General features: G+C 38.3%; 1 protein-coding gene across 4 annotated transcripts in view; it reads left to right on the top strand.

The window, feature by feature from the left end:
• LOC144376144 (palmitoyltransferase ZDHHC19-like) overlaps positions 1-13,370 on the top strand; it is a 75,311-nt gene extending 61,941 nt beyond the window's left edge. For 3 of the 4 annotated variants that reach the window (XM_078042663.1, XM_078042664.1, XM_078042665.1), the window contains 5 exons: positions 1,448-1,595; positions 3,359-3,390; positions 3,869-3,973; positions 7,237-7,341; positions 13,214-13,370. In XM_078042663.1, coding sequence (XP_077898789.1) covers positions 1,448-1,595; positions 3,359-3,390; positions 3,869-3,973; positions 7,237-7,323 — 372 coding nt within the window. In that variant the 3' untranslated portion in view covers positions 7,324-7,341; positions 13,214-13,370. The remainder of the gene's footprint in view (positions 1-1,447; positions 1,596-3,358; positions 3,391-3,868; positions 3,974-7,236; positions 7,342-13,213) is intronic. The other variant, XM_078042666.1, reaches the window with a different exon arrangement.
• Positions 13,371-22,790: the final 9,420 nt, after the last annotated feature.

Below are 22,790 nucleotides of genomic sequence, written 5' to 3'. Positions count from 1 at the left end.
TGAGCTGTGAGACAGTTTCAAGGGTTTTCATGATGTGTAATGAAGTTCTGATAGAAAAAACCAACCCAAAAAATCTATCTCCCAAAAGCTATTAACCGCTTCCTCAAATAAAGTAAAGTCAAAAGCACCTCTACCAACCTGAATAAATAAATGTCTTGTCTCTTATAAAAGTATCTTTAAAAGATAAAACCATTTAACTAAAAATAATAACAGTAAAGGCAGGAGATATGCATATAAAATGACAATAAGACCTTCCAGGCCAAGAACAAGAACCCTAAGCTTATTGTCCTGTGTGACATGGGGTGTCACATAATGGTGGAGGGTGATCATTCAAAGATGCAAACATTCAATAATAAGAGGGAGTCTTACCTAATCACTAAGCAGCTTAAGGCCCTGGCTTTAATCCAAAACACCAAACACCAAAAAGAAAAAAAAAAGAAGAAGAAAGAAAAAAAATTTGTTTAAAAATCCCTTCATGTATCTATCCCAAATCACAAATGAATGTTACTTTCACCTACATACCTTTTGACCCAGAAATGTAATTTTTAGCATGTGTGTCCTAGGGAAACCATAGAACAGCATAGATTATGGATTGTGTCCCATTATTTTGATAGCAAAATGTAGCAAAAAGTCAACTCAAATATCATTAGTAGTAAATTAATTAAAAATCTGGCATGACCATTTAAAGTACTACTAGATCATTTCAAATGAATTTAAGGGAAAAAAAAGTTTAATATATTGCTGGGTTCAGTGGAGCATGACTGTAATCGCAGAAGCTAGTGAGGCTGACTTAGGAGGTTTGCAAGTTCAAAGGCAGACTCAGCAATAAGCGAGGAACTAAGCAATTTAGTGAGACCCCTGTCTCAAAAATTAAAAAGGGTGAGGGTATGGCTGAGTGGTTGAGTGCCCCCTGAATTCAATCCCTGGTTCTCCTCCTCCTCCCCGCCTAAAAAGATCTGAAACAGTAAACGCTATATAAAGTGGGTTCTTGGTTTCAAATCCCTACTTTTGTATTCCTTGAAGTGCTGAAGTTGGAATGGGCCAGCTGCCCTGTGTTCTCTATCTGTGTAAAGCCTAGAGCAGAACCAGACATAACCAAGCATTCTTCTTCCTGTTTCCTTTCCCTGACTTATGCTCTTGGCTTAAGCCTTTTCCATTAGGAGCTACTCTGGTGGATGATGAACAAGTGGAAATACAGGTTTGACACTTCTGTCCCTCTCCCCAAACAAACCCAGCACTCCATTCCCATTCCTCTGTTTGGATCTTTCCTGTTGATTTGCAAAATAAATATGGAAAAGTAGAGTATTAGAAAACGAGTCCATTTAGATTTTAGTCAAATCTAAAATTATGTGTATGGGTTTGTTTTATGTATGTTGATGTTTATCTCTGAAAATGGATAGTATTAGAGCATCAAACCACAACTCATGTCTGAATTTCTCTTTGTTAGGGAATGCCAGAGCAGGGGGCTCAGTTGCCACAAACCTTCAGGGTCCTCAAAGGAAAGCCAACGGAGCATCCTCTAGCTGTGCGGGGTGTCAACAAGTATTATAACACCAGCACCTTGAAGAAGAAAAATGTCAGATTTCCTCCTACTGGTGAGACCTCAGATAGTGGTAAAAGACTGAATCCCATGGAAACTTGTGAAGCACTGATAGATAAAAAGATCATTTCTGGAAAAATAAAAGGATAAACTGTATTGTTCCTACTTTCTCCTACATAGATATTGCTTTTTGTCAACTGTCCGGATGGCTCTTGAACATCATCTGGAGATTGAGGATTTCATTGATCTCATAATTTTGTTAGGAATGGAATTGGATCTGTTACATTTCCCCCCATATTTCTTATACATTATAATTCAACATGCTAGTGGGATTCACAGTTGTTCCATGTTGTTACATTTACTTGGGTATTTTTTTCCTCCTCACGGGTTTAAATGATTTTTAGTTGAGAAGGAAAAATTGTTGATTTCTAGACATGTTTATGCTAGAGATATGTTTATTGTCAGTGGCCTAGGAATTTTTGCTTTATAAATGCATAGACCTTGAAATAAAAAGTATTTTCTATTCAAAAATTACATGCAAATACATAAAAATAAATACCTTACCTCAAAGGATTTATTCCTCAGAATTAGAATCTCAGTGAGTAAGAGTTGAAGTATACTAAATTTTTAAAAACAGTTTGTGTAAAGTAGCATCGGTGGAATGGAGTCCATGTGGTGCAGTTGGTTGAGCGATCCCTGAAATGTCTTTGGAGATTTAGTTAGACTCTCCTTCCCCAAGCTGGTTCTCCTGCTTTCTCTTCATTGCACTGTACATTAAAAGATGCAACATCATTTCTCTCATTTCTCTCTGGGTAGATTTTGCCCATTACAACCCCAAGATATATAATTTTTATGTAATATGTTTTCCATCTCTAAGTCATATATATAGTTTTTAAAAATAATCTAAGTATGCAAAAATCATATGTGGTTGGATTAATTGTATTTAATATGTTTACATCATCACAGAGAGAAAGGCTATGTTCAAAAAAGAAGTAGAGTTCTTTGCAAGTAATACTGATCTTGACTTTTTCTATAAATAACTTACCTGGTATCCTTAGGAAAAGCTCGTACTTTCACCTAGAACGTCTGAGTCAACTAGTAAGTTGCATTTTATAAAGAAACAAACCATGTCAAAAAGAATTCTTTTCCCACTTGCCATGTTTGGTGGCTTTATATCACCTTGCTCCTTGGTACTCAAGAATATTTGTCAAATCACCTTTATTGCTTAAGAAAGTATCTTAAAGAAGAAATGTTTTATTTTAATACAGCTTGGGTGGGTATGGTTTTCATTACACTTTGGTGGGGGCAGGGTACCAGGGATTGAACCCAGGGTCACTCAACCCCTGAACCACATCCCCAGCTCTATTTTGTATGTTATGTAGAGGCAGGGTCGCATTGAATTTCTAAGCACCTAGCTAAATTGCTTAGGCTGGCTTTGAACACAATATTCTCCTGTCTCTGCCTCTTGAGCCCTTTGGATTATAGGCATGGAATTACCAGGCTAGTTCTCCATTATATTTTAATAACTTGATTGAAGTATAATTTACATACCGTGAAATCCAGTCATTTGAATGATCAATTCAGGTTTTTCAAAATGTATTTTAAGGTTTCATTAAGATTAAAGAGTTAGTAGCTGAGTCTTATACAAATTTTATTTTTAAGTTACTATTACTATCATATATCTAGAGAAGTAATTCTACTTAAAATGAAATTGGTTTTAACACATTTCACTTGCTCTTCTTTTATATTATTTTTCTTTTTGTCATAGAAAAGTTTTCTGTGGTAAACTGTTAACATTCCTTTCCATTTCATTTTCAGAGAAGGATTGCTTCCCTTCTGGAACACCAGCAGTAAGTTGATGATGTATTTCTTATAGTTCTTGTTCTAATTAAGGTTACGAAAACAAATTTTTTTTTTTTTTACATTTCTAAAATAAGAGGTAGGGCTGGGGTTGAGGCTCAGTGGTAGTGTGCTTGCCTGGCATGCATGAGGCACTGGGTTCCATTCTCAGCACCACATACAAATAAATAAAATAAGGGTTCACCAACAACTTTTAAAAAATGTTTAAGAAATAAAATAAGAGGTAAAGAAATATTTAATGTTTCTAAATAGCACTCCAGAATATTTATCATATGTTTATTTACTTTTCCATATTTCAGAAAATCATCTTTATTTTTCAATTGAATATATTGTAACTAGTGAGGTTTAATCATTTAAAAATTAGCTATGGAAAAAATAACTTTTTAAAGTTTGTTGAATATAAGGAGACCTGGTCACATTTTAATCTTTGAATTTTCCTGGCTTGTCTTCCTTTGCTCCTGAACACAGCTGAACACCAAGTGGCCGGAAAAATTAGCAATTGTAATGGAGGAAGAGGATGGTGATGGAGAGGAACAACCTTCCACTGCCCCACAACTTGGCCATACAAGACCAGTGAGTGACTAATGGCGTGGTGTGCACATCTGTGCATGTGTGTTCGAAAAACAGCTGTTTGCATTTGACTTTCAGAGATAATTTCAAAAAGCTTCAAGTTTAAAATATTTTACTATGAGAAGATTAATTTAAGATTAAATTAAAGTTTTTATCTAAAGAGTACTCATCAAAAACCACTTTTTTGTACAATAAGAATCCATGGCTTCTTTAAAAGTTAGAATACTTAACTCACTGGGTTTTTTCTTTCCATGTTTTATCCCCTTTTCCAGAGAGATCATCTATTGCTGTGTTTTTTCTCTGTTTCATAATGTGGGTAACTCTTCTACCTGGAACTTAGATGTTTCTTCTTCCCCAGATTATGTACTTTATTTCTCCTTTTGACATTTCTCTCAAAGCCTTGATGACATTCTAAAGACAGTTGACGAGCTGGGGATGCGGCTCAAGTGGTAGCATGCTGGCCTGGCATGCGTGCGACCTGGGTTCGGTCCTCAGCACCACATACCAACAAAGATGTTGTGTCCGCCGAGAACTAAAAAATAACTATTAAAAATTCTCTCTATTCTCTCTCACTCTCTCTTTAAAAAAAAAAAAAAGACAGATGAGAGTGAAATTCCTCACCAGCTGAGGGAGAATTTCAGCAGTAATGAGCTCAGATGGAGCCAGGGAGAGAAGTACTAAGGGGGCTGGACTGTGATGTGGTGGCTCTGAGGACCAACATTGATTCCCATCTAATGACAGAAGGCTGTGTTTTCTATATTCCTTACAACTGGCTCTTTGAAGTGAAAGGGAGAGTATGCATTATATTTGTATAAAACGTTATGAGACTGGATTAATGATAGATTATTGTAGTGGAAACTACCACAGTGAAATATAAAGATCCCCGGTTCTTCCCACTGAAAATTCGGTGTCGGGCCGACCTGATCAGATTGCCCATCAGAATGTCGGAGCCCCTTCAGAGTGTGGTGGACCACATGGCCACCCGTCTCAGGGTGTCCCCAAGCAGGATTCTTTTGCTCTTTGGAGAGACAGAACTGTCCCCTACGGCCACCCCCTCGACTCTGAAGCTTGGACTGGCTGACATCATTGACTGTGTGGTGCTAGCAAGTTCTTCAGAGGCCACAGAGACATCCCAGCAGCTCTGTCTCAGGGTGCATGGCAAAGAGAAACACCAGATGCTGGAGATCTTGTTGTCTCAGGATTCTCCTCTCAAGACCCTCGTGTCACACTATGAGGAGGCCATGTGACTCTCTGGACACAAGCTGTCTTTCTTCTTTGATGGGCCAAAGCTTTCAGGCAAGGAGCTGCCAGCTAATCTGGGCATGGAATCCGGGGACCTCATTGAGGTCTGGGGCTGAAACCCTGTTTGGAGGGCCCTCGAGGACTTGGGGACAAAGCTTTTTTGCCCTCTCAGGGTTAGCAGAAGCTGAGTTAGAACCTATCTTTAAGCTGAGGCAAAATCAAGGAATGAACATTGACTCTATCTCCTGTTGACCCTGGTCTCCAGCCTAGCTGCTTGGTTAGTTGTGTAGTGGTCATGGCTGCCCTGGGGGGCCTGTGGCTGCATGACAGGTCCTGCTGAATTGTGCAGCCCCCAGGACATGGAGAAGATGTCTCCCCCCTCATCTCTCACTTTCATCTCCTGTCTCTTCCTCCAAATGTCTGTTCTATGAACTGTTGCTCTTATTCAAAGAGTGACTTGAAGTAAATGAGGGTTGGGTTATGGGCTTCCAGGCCTGGGACACAGGGCCTTAGATCTCATCAAGGACCAACAGCGGCCTTATCCTCATTTGGGGGCTGGGAATGCAGTTTTCTGGGGGCACGTTCTCCAGAGTGGTGTCTGGGCTGCAGCTTAAGCCCTGGAACACTCTCCAAGAATGAAGGTACTAGGGTCTCAGCCACGCCATCTCCTCTCCCCAGGACCCTTTAGAGCCCCCTTTCTGGCACACACTTCCTGGTGCACACATTTGAGGCAGAACTGAGCACAGCCATTTGGTTTTGGACTTTGGGATCACAGTCCCGTGCAAGGATTCTGGTTTTGTGGCGTTTCTGCCTTTCTTCCCACCATCCTGTCCCATCGGCACCCTGTTTGTTTATTCTATATCTTTGAATATCACTGTGTCCTTATAGGATACGGTGTTCAGGAGTGAATATGCTTTTACTGTTGTGTGAGATTGTGGTGCAATAGGTTTCACTCAGTATGTGTGGAGCTGTATCCTCTGCTCATTCTAGATCTGTCACGTGGTACCCCATAGGGGCATCGACGCATTTCACTCACACGGTGCCTTACTTAGCGGACACCGGGGTGCCACCACCTCCTGGCACCACATTCCAGGCCACGATCAACATCCTTTTCGATGTCCCTTCTGCACTTGTGTGAAACTTCTCTGGCATACACACCCAGGATGGGGTTATGGGTCACACAGGCTAATCTCTCTGGCCTTCCACTGGAGGCTTCCTTCCTCCTCATCCTCCCAGCACTTGGTACTGCCCAGTTGTCTGGTTCTCACCAGCCGGGTGGGCCCAAGGGGCACAGCGTTTAATGTATTCCCATTGGATCACTAGTAACTTGGGGGATCTTGTCACTTGCCCCTCGGCCCAGCTGGCTGCTCTAGGAATGAATGGCTCCTTTTCCCACAGGACTTCCTTTTTGTGTATTGTGTGTGTTTACTCTGAGGAGTTTCTTATATATTTCTGGGTAATTGCAAATAACTCAGAATGGCACTTTGTGAATCTAGGGATCCTTCACCGAATAGACATTCTTAATTTTAAGGTAGACACATCGTTTTGTTTTGAAGTTTGTTGCTTTTTGATTTATTTGAAGTTAGTTAAGAAATTTTCGTTTTCTTATGTTAGCTCACTTCTTTTCCTTTCACCTTGAGTCCGCAGAGTTCGGCTTGGTCCAGCTAGGACACCCCAGGCAGTGCCCTGGTTGGCCAGTGTTCTGAGCGGTCCAGCACTGGTTGTCACTTGTTAATGCCAGGCTCTGCTGGTTGGAAAAGTTTAAACATCACCTTTAAACTATTTGATATGTACCTTTGTGTGTGAGACCAAGTTTTATTTTTTATCATAGAATGAGCCATTTTTCTCAGTTTTGTCTACTAAAAAAAAGCCATTAATCTTTCACTGATATGTGGTATGATAACCAGTGAGGTTTAATCATTTAAAAATTAGCTATGGAAAAAATAACTTCTTAAAGTTTGTTTAATAAAAGGACACCTGGTCACATTTTAATCTTGCTTGTCTTCCTTTGCTTCTGAACACAGCTGAACACCAAGGGGCCGGAAACATCAGCAATTGTAATGGAGGAAGGTGATGGTGATGGAGACGTGCGGCCTTTCACTGCCCCATGACGTGGCCATACAAGACCAGTGAGTGACTAATGACCTGGTGTGCACATCTGTGCATGTGTGTTTGAAAAACAACTGTTTGCATTTGACTTTCAGAGATAATTTCCAAAAGCCTTCAAGTTTAAAATGTTTTACTATGAGAAGATTAATTTAAGATTAAATTAAAGTTTTTACCTAAAGAGTCCTCATCAAAAACCACTTTTTTGAAAAATAAAAATCAATGGCTTCTTTAAAAGTTAGAATACTTAACTCACTGTTTTTTTCTTTCCATGTTTTGTCCCCTTTTCCAGAGAGATCATCCATTACTGTTTTTTCTCTCTTTCATAATGTGGGTAACTCTGCTACCTAAAATTTAGATCTTTCCTCTTCCCCAGATTATGTACTTTATTTCTCATTTTGACATTTCTCTCACAGCCTTGATGGCATTCTAAAGAGAGTTGAGAGTGAAAGTCCTCCCCAGCTGAGGAGAATTTCAACAGTAATGAGCTCAGATGGAGCCAGGGAGAGAAGTACTAAGGGGGCTCGACTGTGATGTGGTGGCTCTGAGGACCGCCATTGGATTCTTATCTCATGACAGATAGCTGTGTTTTCTATATTCCTTATACCTGGCTCTTTGCAGTTAAAGGGAGGGTAGGCATTATATTTGTGTAAAATGTTTTGAGACTGGATTAATGATAGATTATTGTAGTGGAAACTATCACAGTGAAATATAAAGATAGAAATGAAAACAACTTTAAATGCAATAGCATCAGTGAGTTGTGAGACAGTTTCAAGGGTTTTCATGATGTGTAATGAGGTTCTGATATAAAAAATCAACCCAGAAATCTATCTCATAAAAGCTAAATAACAGCTTCCTCAAATATAGTAAAGTCAAATATAATTCTAGATGCCTGAATAAATAAATGTCTGTCCCTTATAAAAGTATCTTTCAAAGATAAAACCATTTAACTAAAAATAATAACAGTGGAGGCAGGAGATATGCATACATAAAATGACAATGAGAGCATCCAGGCCAAGAACAACCACCCTAAGAATCTTGTCCTGTGTGACATGGTGTGTCATGGGATGGTCGAGTGTGATCATTGAAAGATGCAAACATTCAATAAGAAGATGGAGTCTTACCTAATCACTAAGGAAAGAAAGAATAAAAAAGTGAAAAATGAGAGATGGAGCAACAGGAATGCTCCTGCATTGCTAGTGAGAGGCTCCACTCCAGATTAGGGTTTTTTCAGTTTCCCACAAAATAAAACATGACCTTACCACCTATCCCAGCAATGTGTTTCCAGGTATTTGCCCCCATGCATTGAGATGTGTCCACACAAAAACCTGTGCAAAATTTTTATAGCATCTTTATTCATATTTGCTAAATCTATAACAAGATGTGTTTCAAAAAGTGAATGTGAGGACTGTGTGGAGCTCAGTGGTAGAGCACATGCCTAGCCTGCTGAGACCCTGGGTTCCATTCCCAGCACCACAATGTAAACAAAAGAAATCCAATGTATGTGCTACATCCACACAATAGAAATAGGATTCATGGATAAAAACTGAGATATCATAACATCAAAAGGCATGAAAGAATTTTGTGTTATCTATTTATTTATGACAGGAAAATAACTTGTATAATTGACTACATGCCTATGGCGTGGGCATATTATTCTCTGAAAGATCTTTTAGAGCATAGTGCTTAGTGGTGCCCTTCCATCTAAAGGGGCTAGATGCTCTCCAATTGCAAGTGTAGCGTGTGGGCTAGAAGTGTTCATCCATGCTAGGGCAGTGTCTAGCATGAATGTTTAGGACATCTCAAGTTTGAGGAGTTTTATAAAATCATTGATTGCAGGGATTCAGAGGTGTAAAGAGGATGAGTAGTAGGTTTTTAGGACAGTGAATTTATTCAGTATGATATTATAATGGTAGATACACAGGACAATATTCATTTTTCAAATGTCATAGAATTATATAATCCAATACAAAGAGTGAACTCTAATGTCTAAAGTGTCAGCTTTGGATTTTTTTTTATTGATTGTTCAAAACATAACAGAGCTCATGATATATCATCTTTTGTACATTTGACTCAATTGGGTTTTGAACTCCCATTTTTACCCCAAATACAGATTGCAGAATCACATCTGTTACATACTCACATTTTTACATAATGGCATATTAGTGACTGTTGTATTCTGCTACCTTTCCTATCCCCTACTATCCCCCCTCCCCTCCCCTCCCATCTTCCCTCTCTTCCTCCTCTGCTGCTGTTCAATTCTCTCCCTTTTTTTCCCTCCCTCTTGTCCCTCATAACCTCTTATAATTTTGTGTATCATTGAAGGTCTCCTACCATTTCCATATGCTTTCCCTTCTCTCTCCCATTCTCTCCCCCCATTCATCTTTGTTTACTGTTAGTCTTTTCCTCATGCTCTTCCTTCCTGTTCTATTCTTAGTTGCTCTCTTTATATCAAAGAAGACATTTGGCATTTGTTTTTTAGGGCTTGGCTAGCTTCACTTAGCATAATCTGCTCTAATGCCATCCATTTCCCTGCAAATTCTATGATTTTGTCATTTCTTCGTGCTGCATAAAACTCCATTGTGTCTAGATGCCACATTTTTTTTATCCATTCATCTATTGAAGGGCATCTAGGTTGGTTCCACAGTCTAGCTATTGTGAATTGTGCCGCTATAATCATTGATGTGGCCGTATCCCTATAGTGCGCTCTTTTAAGGTCCTCAGGGAATAGTCCGAGAAGGGCGATAGCTGGGTCACATGGTGGATCCATTCCCAGTTTTCCCAGGAATCTCCATACTGCTTTCCAAATTGGCCTCACCATTTTGCAATCCCACCAGCAGTGTACAAGTGTACCCTTTTCCCCACATCCTCGCCAACACTTATTGTTGTTTGACTTCATAATGGCTGCCAATCTTACTGGAGTGAGATGGTATCTTAGGGTGGTTTTGATTTGCATTTCTCTGATTGCTAGAGATGGTGAGCATTTTTTCATGTAGTTGTTGATTGATTGTATGTCCTCCTCTGAGAAGTGTCTGTTCAGGTCCTTGGCCCATTTGTTGATTGGGTTATTTTTTATCTTATTGTTTAATTTTTTCAGTTCTTTGTACATTCTGGATATTAGGGCTCTATCTGATGTGTGAGGGGTAAAAATTTGTTCCCAGGATGTAGGCTCTCTATTTACCTCTTTTATTGTTTCTCTTGCTGAGAAAAAACTTTTTAGCTTGAGTAAGTCCCATTTGTTTATTCTTGTTATTAACTCTTGGGCTATGGGCGTCCTATTAAGGAATTTGGGGCCCGACCCCACAATATGTAGATCGTAGCCAACTTTTTCTACTATGAGACGCAGTGTCTCTGATTTGATATCTAGCTCCTTGATCCATTTTAGTTAAGTTTTGTGGCTGGCGAGAGAAAGGGATTCAATTTCATTTTGTTGCATATGGATTTCCAATTTTTTCAGCACCATTTGTTGAAGATACTATCCTTCCTCCATTGCATGTTTTTAGCCACTTTATCAAATATAAGATCGTTGTAACTTTGTGGATTAGTCTCTGTGTCCTCTATTCTGTACCATTGGTCCACCTGCCTGTTTTGGTACCTGTACCATGCTGTTTTTGTTACTATTGTTTTGTAGTACAGTTTGAACTCTGGTATCGCTATACCTTCAGATTCACACTTCCTGCTTAGAATTGCTTTTGTTATTCTGGGTCTTTTGTTTTTCTATATGAATTTCAAGATTGCTTTATCTATTTCTACAAAAAATGCCGTTGAGATTTTGATTGGCATCGCATTAAACCTGTAGAGAACTTTGGGTAATATGGCCATTTTGATGATGTTAGTTCTGCCTATCCATGAACAGGGTACATTTTTCCATCTTCTGAGATCTTCTTCTTTGTCTCTATTTAGGGTTCTGTAGTTTTCATTGTATAAATCTTTCACCTCTTTTGTTAGGTTGATTCCCAAGTATCTTATTTTCTTTAAGGATATTGTGAATGGAGTGGTTTTCCTTATTTCCATTTCAGAGGTTTTGTTGCTGATATACAGGAATGCCTTTGATTTATGCATGTTGCTTTTATAACCTGCCACTTTGCTGAATTCATTTATTAACTCTAGCAGCTTCTTTGTAGACCCTTTTGGGTCTGTTAAGTATATTATCATGTCATCCACCAATAGCAATAATTTAATTTCTTCTTTTCCTATTTTTATGCCTTTAATTTCTTTTGTCTGTCTAATTGCTCTGGCTAGTACTTCAAGAACTAAATTGAATAGATGTGGTCGTAGAGGGCATCCCTGTCTTGTTCCAGATTTTAGAGGGAATGCCTTCAGTGTTTCTCCATTTAGGATGATGCTAGCCTGAGGTTTAGCATATATAGCTTTTACAATGTTGAGGTAAGTTCCTGTTAACCTTACTTTTTCTAGTGGGGATGCTGTATTTTGTCGAATGCTTTTTTTCCATCTATGGAGATGATCATACGGTTCTTGTCTTTACGTCTATTGATGTGGTGAATAGCATTTATTTATTTCCGTATATTGAACCAGCCTTGCATCCCAGGGATGAATCCTACTTGATCATGGTGCACAAGTTTTCTGATATGTTTTTGTATTCGATTCGCCAGAATTTCATTGAGAATTTTTGCATCCAAGTTCATTAGAGATATTGGTCTGTAGTTTTCTTTCTTTGAAGTGTCTTTGTCTGGTTTTGGGATCAGAGTGATGTTGGCCTCATAGAATGAATTTGGAAGAGCTCCTTCTTTTTCTATTTCTTGAAATAGCTTGAGGAGTATTGGTATTAATTCTTCTTTGAAGGTTTTTTAGAACTCCGCTCTATACCCATCCAGTCCAGGGCTTTTCTTGGTTGGTAGTCTTTTGATGGCTTCTTCTACTTCTTCCTTTGTTATTGGTCTGTTTAAATTTGTGTGTCTTCCTGTCTCAATCTGGGCAAATCATATGCCTTAAGAAATTTATCGATATCTTCACTATCTTCTATTTTATTGGAATATAGGGTTTCGAAATACTTTCTAATTATCTTCTGTATTTCTGTAGTGTCTGTTGTGATATTGCCTTTTTCATCCCGTATGTTAGTAATTTGAGTTCTCTCTCTTCTTTTCGTTAGCATGGCTAAGGGCTTGTCTATCTTATTTATTTTTTCAAAGAACCAACTTTTAGTTTTATCAATTTTTTCCATGGTTTTTTTTGTTTCAATTTCGTTGATTTCTGCTCTAATTTTAATTATTTCTTGTCTTCTACTACATTTGCTGTTGTTTTGCTCTTCCTTGCTAATTAATCGCTTCTCTGCAGTGCCACACTTTCTGTAGCCGCGGGGCAGGCTGTCAGAATCAGTCAGCTTGGATCTCCGGGGTCACACAGTTGGCTATTCACAGCTTTGGATTAATAGAACTACATCCGTATTTGTTCATTTGAGGTAGAGTGCTTGCCTGGCATGCACGAGCGCCATGGTTCAAGCCCCAGCACCTCCAAAAAAACAACAAAAGTATATTAATATATAGATTTGTATCCACAATAGGTATCATTGTAAGTATACTGCACTGTAATGCAAGATATCAATAAGAAAATGAGGAGCCAACATGGGAACATTTCATGTCACAGGCAACTCAGCGAGGATCTCTATTGTTTGCTCACTTTTTATACCTAAAATTTATACTAAAGAATCCATTAATTAGAAATAATTTCACTTCTAGAGACTGAAACAATTAAAAACAACTGTTTTCCAAACAGCTTATAAAAGTTATGGTTGTGACAAAGAGAGGTTTGTGGCAGGTATTAAAATACTTGTTGTTTAAGTCAATTGTATTCATAAGTAGTCTTCAGGCCTTAGTTGAAAGAGCATAAAACGTTTTGCTTCTAAATTATGCACTTTTTGTTTCCTCTCTTCCGCAGCACCCACTCCCGAACATGGTGAAAAGGCTCACAAGTTAACTCCTCACATCTTGGCAGCCAAGGAGGTTCTCCAGAAAAACTATGAATGGCATCCTACTCTTTTAATTTTCTGGAAAGGAAAATGTTAAAAATTTTAATAAAGTGTTCTTTGTTTTAATGGACTGGTACCATTAAATTTGCCATTTTAGGCCTGTTAAGTAGACAACTCAGAGGCATTAATTACACTCACAATATTGTACAAACTTCTGTATCCAGCACACTTTTTCCCTCCAAACAGAAGCTCTGCCACCATGTAAGTAAGAACTCCCATTCCTCCTCCTCCACCCCTGGCTGCCACAATTCTTTTTTCTTTTCTTTTATTTGTTCTAATTAGTTATACATGGCAGTTGAAAGTACTTTCACACATCATACACAAATGGAGTATAGCTTCTCATGTTTCTGGTTGTACATGATGTAGAATCACATCAGTCATGTGGTCACACATGCACCTAGGGCAATAATGTCTACTCTTCTTCCCACCCCATACCTGGCTCCCCTCCTTTCCCTCCCCTCTTCTTATCCAAAGTGACTTTATTCTTCCATAGCCAAGCTCCTTATTGTGAATTAGTGTCAAAATATCAGAGAAAACATTTAAACTGTGGTTTTTGGAATTGGCCTATTTTTCTTACTCTGATATTCTTAACTTCCACTCATTTACTGGCAGATGCCATGACTTTGTTCTTCTTTAAACCTGAGTAATATTCCATTGTGCATATTGACCACATTTTCTTTATCTGTTCCTCTGTTGAAGGACATCTAGGTTGGTTCCATAGTAAAACTCTTGTGAGTTGAGCTACTTTATAGCATTGATGTGGCTGCATCACTGTAGTATGCTGATTTTAAGTCCATTGGAAATAGACTGAGAAGTGGGATAGCTGGGTCAAATTGTGGTTTCATCCCAAGTTTTCTTAGGAATCTCCATACTGCTTTCCATGCTGGTTACATCAATTTGCAGTTCTACCAGCAATCTATGAGTGTGTCTTTTCCCCCACATCCTCACCAACTTTAAGTTTTGCTTGTCTTCTTGATAATTGCCATTCTGACTGCAGTGAGATGAAATCTGAGAGTAGTTTTGATTTGTATTTCTTGAGTTGCTAGAGAAGCTGAACATTTTTTCACATATTTGTTGATGAACGTACATCTTCTGAGAATTGTCTGCTCAGTTCCTTAGTCCATTTATTGATCAGGTTACTTGGTTTTGGGGTGTTGAGATTTTTGAGATCTTTATATATCCTGAAAGTTAGTACTCTATCTGATGTGCGTGTAATAAAGGTGTTCTGCCACTCTGTGGTCTCTCTCTTCACATTATTGATCATTCCCTTTGCTGAGAAGAAGCTTCTGAGTTTGAATCCATCCCATTCATTGGTAAGGAATATTGTTTTATGGCCCAGAATATGATCTGTTTCAATGAAAGTATGAAGTGCCCTTAAAGGGAACGGGAGTTCTGTAGTTGTTGGGTGTTGTATTCTATAAAGTCAGTTAGGCTGAGGTAGTTGATACTGTTCCTACAACCTTCTATGTCTTTATTAATGTTTTTGCCCATTTAATGTATTTACTGAGAGACAGGTGTCAAAATCTCCCACGATGGTTGGTAAGTGTTTCTCCCTTTCATTCTGTTGATTTTTGCTTCATATATTCTGAAGCTGTGTTACTGGGGTTTATTATTAATTATTGTCGTATCTTTATTCAGGATTTCTATTTATGGTAATACTTTTGCAGTTTATTTTATCTGATATTAATACAGCAGTTCCAACTTTTCATTCTTCAGTTTTGCATTATTATTTTCCTAACTTTTTAACTCAATCTATCTGTATCTTTAGATTTTAAGCACATCTCTTGTAGACATTATTAAGTCTTGATTTTTTTTAACCCATTCTGATAATCTCTGCCTTCTAACTGGGTGCTTAATTCATTCTGTCCAATGTACTACTGATATATTTGGACTTAGGCCTCATATTTTGCTCTTTGTTTCCTCTTTGTACCATCTGACCTTGGTCTTCTGTTCTTCCTTTTCTGTAATCTTAAATTTTAACCATCAACTTAGAGTTAATGTTTTTATTTAAAATGTAAAAAACTTGTAAGTCCATACTATTTTATTTTTTGGTACCAGAGGGGAACCCAGGGGCACTTAACCACTGAGTCACATCCCCAGCCCTCTCCCTTTTTTTAATTTTTAGAGACAGGATCTCAGTACATATCTTAGGGCCTTGCTAAGTTGCTGAAGCTGGCTTTGATACTCCTGCCTCAGCCTGAGTCACTGAGATTGCACACAAATTTGCCACCACACTCGCCTAGTCCATACTAATTTTAACCTCCTATAATATGGCACAGATTTGACAAGAATTCCATTTCCATACCTGATAAATTCCACCAAACAATGCTGTCATTTTTCTTTAAACTGTAGGATAATTTTTAAATGAATTATGAGAAAAAGTGATAGTTTGAAAGTATGATCTTGCATAATTTACATAGTTACCATTTCTGGCACTCAAATCTTTCTGAGGATTTGATCATCTACTAGTATCACTTTCCTTTAGTCCAAAGACATTTATTTAGTGTTTCTTGGAGTATAGGTCTGCTGGTGATGGGTTCTCCCAGCTTTCCTTTATCAAAAATTGTCTCCATTTTTTTAATGCTTTATATATATATATATATTTTAATATACAAAGTGTATACATATATAAAGTATCTACATACATACACCCGTTATGTGTATTCATGTTTATGTAGTCATTTGGATTTTTGACTTGATATAGGATTCTGGTTTGACAGTTTTTCCTTTCAGCTCTTGTTTAAAAAAAAAAAACTTTTATTTTAGAACAGTTTTTTATTGAAAGAAAAATTGCATGGATATTAAGACATAGTTCTGCTATGCTCTACACCCAGCTGGCCTTATTATTACACCTTTTGTTAGTATGGCACACTTATTCAAATTGATGAACCAGTATATTCTGGAAGAGATGATGGAAAAATAGTACACCACTGAGGTCATTTCTTTTTTCAAAATTTTTCATAGAATTCACCAGCAAAGCAAAGAAACACGCTGTTTTCCCTTTTAGAAGGTTGTTAGCTTTTCATTTATTTTCCTTAGTAGAAAACAAACCTATTCAGATTGTCTATTTCTCTGTGTGAGTTTGACTAGTTTAGTTTTGTAAGGAACCCATATATTTTAGCTAATTTATCAAATTTGTGGGCATAGAGTGGTTTGTAGTAACTTTTCTATTGTTTAATTTTATTGATTTTTCTTTCTTTTTTTTCTTTTTGCTTGCTTTAGGCTTAAATTGCTCTTTTGGCTTTGGCTTCTACAAGCTAGATTACTGAGTTTAGCTCCCTCTTCTTCTCTCGTCTGTGTATTCAGTAATATAAATTCCTCTAAGTGCACTAAATTCTTACACAGTTCATTGGATAAATTGTGTAATTTTGATAAATTGTAATTTCTTCTGTTTAATTCAAAATTTTCAAAAATTTCCCTTGAGACTATTTTTACTCATGTGTTATTTACAAATGTATTATTGAATTCCCAAATATTTTGGGATTTTTCAGTTCTCTTTCTATTAATGATTTTCTGCTTAATTTCATTGTAATATAAGAATATATTTTATATGATTTCTAATACCTTAAATTTATTGATGACTATTTTATGGCCCAGGACATGGTGTGCCTTTCTGAATTTTATGTAAACTTGAAAAAAATGTGTACTCTATTCTTTTGGGGTAGAGTATTTTAGAATTCCAACAAGATCAGGTTGATTGACAGCGACATTCAGGTCAACTATATCCTTATTGATTTTCTGCCTGCTTCATCTATCAAGCCCTGACAGAAGTGTTTGGAAGTCTCCAACTGTAGTAATTTTGTCAATTTCTCCTTGAGTTATATCCGTTTTGGTGTCACATATTTAGATTTCTGTTGCTAAATGCTTACATATTTAGAATTGCTATGTCTTCTTGGAGTTTGTCCCTCTTTATTCCTGATAATTTTCCATATTCTGAAATGTACTTTATGTAAAATTAATATAGCTATTGCAGATTCCAATTGATTAGTTGGTATAGTGCATCTCTAAGTGTATCTGGGTCTTCATAATCAAAGTGGCTTTCTTTAGAGAATATATGGTGGAGTCTTGTTTCTTTATTCAGTTTGACACTTTTAATTGGCATATTTAGACTAGTCACATTGAAAGTGATTATTGGTAGAGTTGGAGTAGTATTTGTTGTATTTATAACTGCTTTCTCTATTTTGCCTTTGTTCTTTACGCATTTTCCCATTTCTCTGGTTATATGAGATTTTATATGATTTCGTTTTATTGCCTCTCTTAGAATATCAACTATCCTCCTTTATCAGATGTTTAGTGGTTGCCCCAGAGTTTGCAATGTACATCATAAGAATATAAGAATATCCTCAAATAATACTCCACCCTTTCACGTGTAGGGAAGGTACCCTATGATATTGCTCTCATTAATTTCACTTTTTTCTATGCTATAATTACCCAATATATGGTTACTGTTACTGCTCTAAACACATGGTTATCTTTTATATCAAGAATAAAATAAAGAAAAGATGGCATTTCACTTTTATTTCTTCTCCAGTGCTCTCCTTTTCTTTATTTAGATCCAAGTGTCTGATCTACATTATTTTTCTTCTCCTTGAAGAACTTGTTTGAACGTTGGCTCAGAGCAGGTTGCTGGTGATAAATTCCATTTGTTTTTGTTTATTCAAGAAACTCTATTTCTGCTTCACTTTTGAAGAATAATTTCACTGTTTTAGTCAGCTTTTGCATCACTGTGACCCAAACACCCAACAAGAAACAACTTAACGGAGGAAAAATTTATTTTCGCTCACATTTTTAGAGGTTCAGTCCATGGTCAGCTGACTCCATAGTGCTGGGCTCAAGCTGAGTCAGAACATGAGGGCAGAAGGTGGCAGAGAAAAGCAGCTCAGAACATGACAGCCAGGAAAGAGAGAGAGAGAGAGAGAGAGAGAGAGAGAGAGAGAGAGAGAGAGAGAGAGAGAGAGCGCTCTTCATTTCACCAGGTACAAAATATAAGCCCCAAAGGCATGCCCCTAGTTGACCCACCTATGTTCACATATCACTGGGTTAATCCTTATCAGTGGATTTATCTACTGATTAGGCTTCAACTCTCATAATCCAACTCTTCCACCTTTGACATTCCTGCATGTCTCCCACATGAGCTTTTGGAGGACACACCATATCAAACCATGATACACTGGATAGAGGATTATAGGCCGGTGGGTTTTCCTTTCAACACTTCAAAATTTCACTCAACCCTCTTTCTAGCACAGGAGAAGTCCACTAAGATTCTTATCTTGGCTCCTCTATGAGTATGATTATTTCTTTAAACACCATCTCTTTGGCTTTGATTTTCAGCAGTTTGAAAGATGATAGGTGTAGATTTTGGGTATTTGCCTTGTTTGATGTTCTCTGAACTCCCTGTATCTATTACTTTAGAAAAGTTTTCCATCATTAATACTCGAAGTCTTTCCTCAACTCTATTCTATTTTGCTTCTCCTCCTCATATTCCAATTGCGCACATGTTTATCTTTTGCAATTGCCCTGTTGTTCTTAAATTTTCTGTTTCAATTTTTCTTTTCTCTTTGCAATTTTAATTGAGAAGTTTCTTCTGACCTATCTGCAAGTCCATTAATATTCTCCCCAGTCATGTCCAGGGTACTGATGAGCCCATTAAATGTGTTAAGCATTTATCTTAGTGGTTTTGATATCCAGTATATCCTCTTTTTTTTCTTGTTTACCATTTCCACCATCAGCTTACATTATCTATCTTTTCTTTAATATTCTTGTTCAGCGATAACCCTCTATAACCCTTAGCATCTCAATCATAGCTGTTTCAAGTCCCTATCTGATAATTCCCACAGCTTCATCATCTGAGGGTCTCATTCTAATGCTTGCTTTATGTCCTTAGACTTTTTTTCTTTCTTTTTAGTATGTATGCCTTATAATTATTTTTGATTGAAAGCTAGATATAGTGTACTGAATAATAGGAACTGAGGTAAATAGGCCATTTATTTGGTGAGATTTTGTGCTCATCTGACTAGAAGTTTGGTCATGTTTAGTGATTTCTGTCACCAAAGTGGCCAGAAACTTTCAGATTCCTATAATGTCTTTATGTTCATTTCTTGCCCAGAAGGAATTTGTGTCTTCAACTCTTTCAGCTGTAATTCTCTAGAGTTGTGTGGAGGCTTTTTGGTTTAGTGGCACAGTAGAGAGGAAGGAAGGATTCTGTGGTCTGTGATTAGATCATGGTGTTGAGTGAGCCTGCATTGCTGGGGTGTGACTTTCACTGCTGTTTCCTACTTTTCCACCACCCCTAGCACCTTGCATGAGACAAGAGCCTGGAGTAGGAGAAACGCCTTCCCCCTCGAGGGACAAGGCTCTGCTGAATCCTTGTCCTTGCAGAGTAGGTTTCTGTTCTGGAGAATGGTTGCTCTTTTCACAATGGTTACCTTTCTCCAACCCCTGCCTGAGCCATGAGGGTATCTTCATTGGCTCTTCAGCAAGAGAAGCTAGTAAGGTTCCTGGAGGATGCCTGAGGGCCGGGGCTCTCTAGGGCTCTGTCCCAGGAGTTTCTCACTCTCACACTGATTTACCAGCAATTTATCAGCATTACCAATAGGTGTTCCTACCAGTTGATGGCTCCTGTTGCTTCTGCTTCAGGGGAACAGAGCTGTCCCATGACCCTGGATTCACCTCTTTCTCCAGGATTCGTGGTGGCAGTGTGCCCTGCCTACTCAGTTCCCTGGTGGGGATGTAAAAGTTGCTGGTTTTCTATTCGTTCCTGTTATAAGGCTGGAAGTCACAACTTCCAAGCTCTTCACATGTTGGAGCTGAAACCAGAAGTCTCTTTCAGCACTTTAAAGATCCCTCTCACTTTCTTCTGACCTCTATGGCTTCTGGCAGGAATCCAACCATTATTATTTACATGTGATGTATCATTTTTCTCTGGCTGCTTTCAAAAAATTTTGGTATTCAGTTTTTAGCTATCTGGTTTGTATCCACTCAGGTCTGTTTTGTTTGTATAAATTGTTGGTAAATCAGTGTGAGAGTGAGAAATTTCTGGAGGATACAGCCTCCAGGACTCTTTAATAATGTCAGTGCTCTATAAAAACTAAAAGTCAGAGAACCAGTATAGATTATAAGAATCTAAAGAAACATGACAAGAACATGGAGCATGTGATCCTTGATCATATGCTGTATATTTTAAAAATCCTGCTAAAATGGATTTAGGAAATTTTGAATATAAGTATTATATACCTGATTATAGTTTCATATCAATACCAAATTTCCTCAAAGGGATATTACTATGGTGGTACTAGAGAATTTCCTACTTGTAGCAAAATATTAAAATTGATGAATTTAGCTTAATAATATATGGATGTCATACTAATCTTCATATTTGCTTGACATATCACACTCATAGAGAAAATTATACAGATTATGGTGCATATTGTTTTACTATTCTTGAAATTTTCCTATAGAAGTAAATATTTTTAAATAACATTTTAGTAGAAAAAGAAAATCAGTGTTGACAGGCAAAGTTCTACGTAGTCTGAGTTAGTTGCACATACCTAAGCACACAGGCTCTAAAACTAACTTTGCTTCTACCAGGTAGCTCTTCTACTTGGGTCAGTGCTCTGAGGTCAAGGTAAATTGCTTTGCCTCTTACTAGCCCTTGCCTCAAGCCTCAAAAATCTCTGGGAAGTAAAACAGTGAAACATCACAGGTCCACTATGTCTTGTGGAAGCTTTCTACCATAGACAGAATTCTCCATAGCCAAGGAGAGGAGTTACACCTAGGATTGTTTACCACATGGAGATTTTCTTAGCCAGGTGTGTGTCCCTCCTGCACCCCACTGCCCTACCTGAGGGACAGGCCTGACAAATTTGCAGAAGTCAGGGAGCTCAAAAGCAATCCTGATTTCTTCCTTTTGAAAATTCACATGTTGGAAGTTCTCTGGTGGGCTGAGATGACCAAGTGTGGGGTCAGCTGGCAGGAAAGCACTCCAAGTCGCTCCTTCCACCTCCCTACAAGGTCCCCTGGAGAGGCCAGGAGAAGCAGCATATGCAGTCAGAAAACAAAAGGACCCCAGTCTTCCCCAAGTGTGGGCTCCCTGCACTGGTTGGTGTGTAAGACTGAGGGAAGCACGGGGTCTCCTCAGGCAGGACCCTGTGGGTTTCTTCCTTCCCCTCTTTTGCCAGCACCAAGCTCCTAAAGGCAAAGACAGCTGGAGAGAATTCTTGGGCAAACCCAGTGGGAAGTCTCGAAAGAAACAAGACTTCCTATGAACTTGCCTGTGGGGTGGCATAGGGATTGGTTAGAAGACTACAAATAGTCATATTTGTCTTCCAAGCTGGTGAAGCAAGTTTTAGTGTAGCAGGGGTCAAAGTCATTTTCAAAGTCAAATGTTATCAGTCCATTCCCCATCTGCCAAACATACACCCATACACTCAGAGCAAGCACATATGTTCAAATGCTCAGTTGCCTGTCTCCCCCCTCTGCCATCTCTCCATGCTTTGCCTTCCTCCCAGGTGGACAGGCAGCAGAAGTACTGACTGTGCCCAGTGAGAGACAGGAAGGCGAGTCTCAAAGAACCTGGAGCTTGCTCTAATAACTTGGCTTCTCCTTCAAAGAGCCTTCTAAACTCCCATCCATTCCTTTCCTCCCACTCAATGAAGAACAGTAGAGTTCAGATTCTGCACAGAGATTCTTTCTCTATTAAAAAAAAAATCTTCTCTTTTTCATAAAGCTATCCAAGAGAAGGATTATGCATTTGGTTGAGTTGTATCAGGTCTCTGAGCCGGGACAAATGTTTTAAGTGAAATCACATATACTCAAATTTTGTACAGGCCAATTTCACCTGGAAAAGTCAGTACTGCTACACAAGAATTTTTTTTTTCAACTCCAAAAAGGTGAAGTATTTCGAGCTCAGTACCCAGGGTTGTGAATTCTTCCCTCAATTTCATTATTTCATTTGAGCATCTTTGTTACAAAGTAAATATATGTATCTATTTTGACATAGAAGAGAAACCATCCAACATTCCATCCCAGACAACAGCAAAATTTTATAATTTAACTCTTGGCAACATCTCTATTGCACTGACTAGAAAGGTGCTGGGAAGAATATCAATTAAAAGTAAAATGTTTTCAAAAACTTTATACACTTATATTGAAGCCAAATAGCACAAGGGCTACCAGAGTTCTTCCTGCTGCTAACATCATGGTTTCATTGTAAGACCAGGCACAGTATCTAGAAACAAATTTCAATACCCTGCTTGATGTTTTGCTGTAGCAAGGCTTAGTGGCATAAGGGCAGGAAGACAGCCAAAGGCAGATCCCTCTTCTAACAACACTGCCTGCATTCCAGCAGCCAGCCTCACTGGGCTGCATCTGCTCACAGGACACCTCCAACAAAATCTCTAGAGGCAAAGAAAAACACCAAGGGTTGGGTGTTAAGATCAGGAAGGAGCTCTAGTGTGAATACGTGTAATTTGCAGAGAGCCTGAGGAC

This window comes from Ictidomys tridecemlineatus, chromosome 3, assembly GCF_052094955.1.
Source record: "Ictidomys tridecemlineatus isolate mIctTri1 chromosome 3, mIctTri1.hap1, whole genome shotgun sequence".
NCBI lineage: Eukaryota > Metazoa > Chordata > Mammalia > Rodentia > Sciuridae > Ictidomys > Ictidomys tridecemlineatus.
The sequence above is the reverse complement of the archived record's forward strand: the minus strand, read 5'-3'. Positions and strand labels throughout refer to the sequence as shown.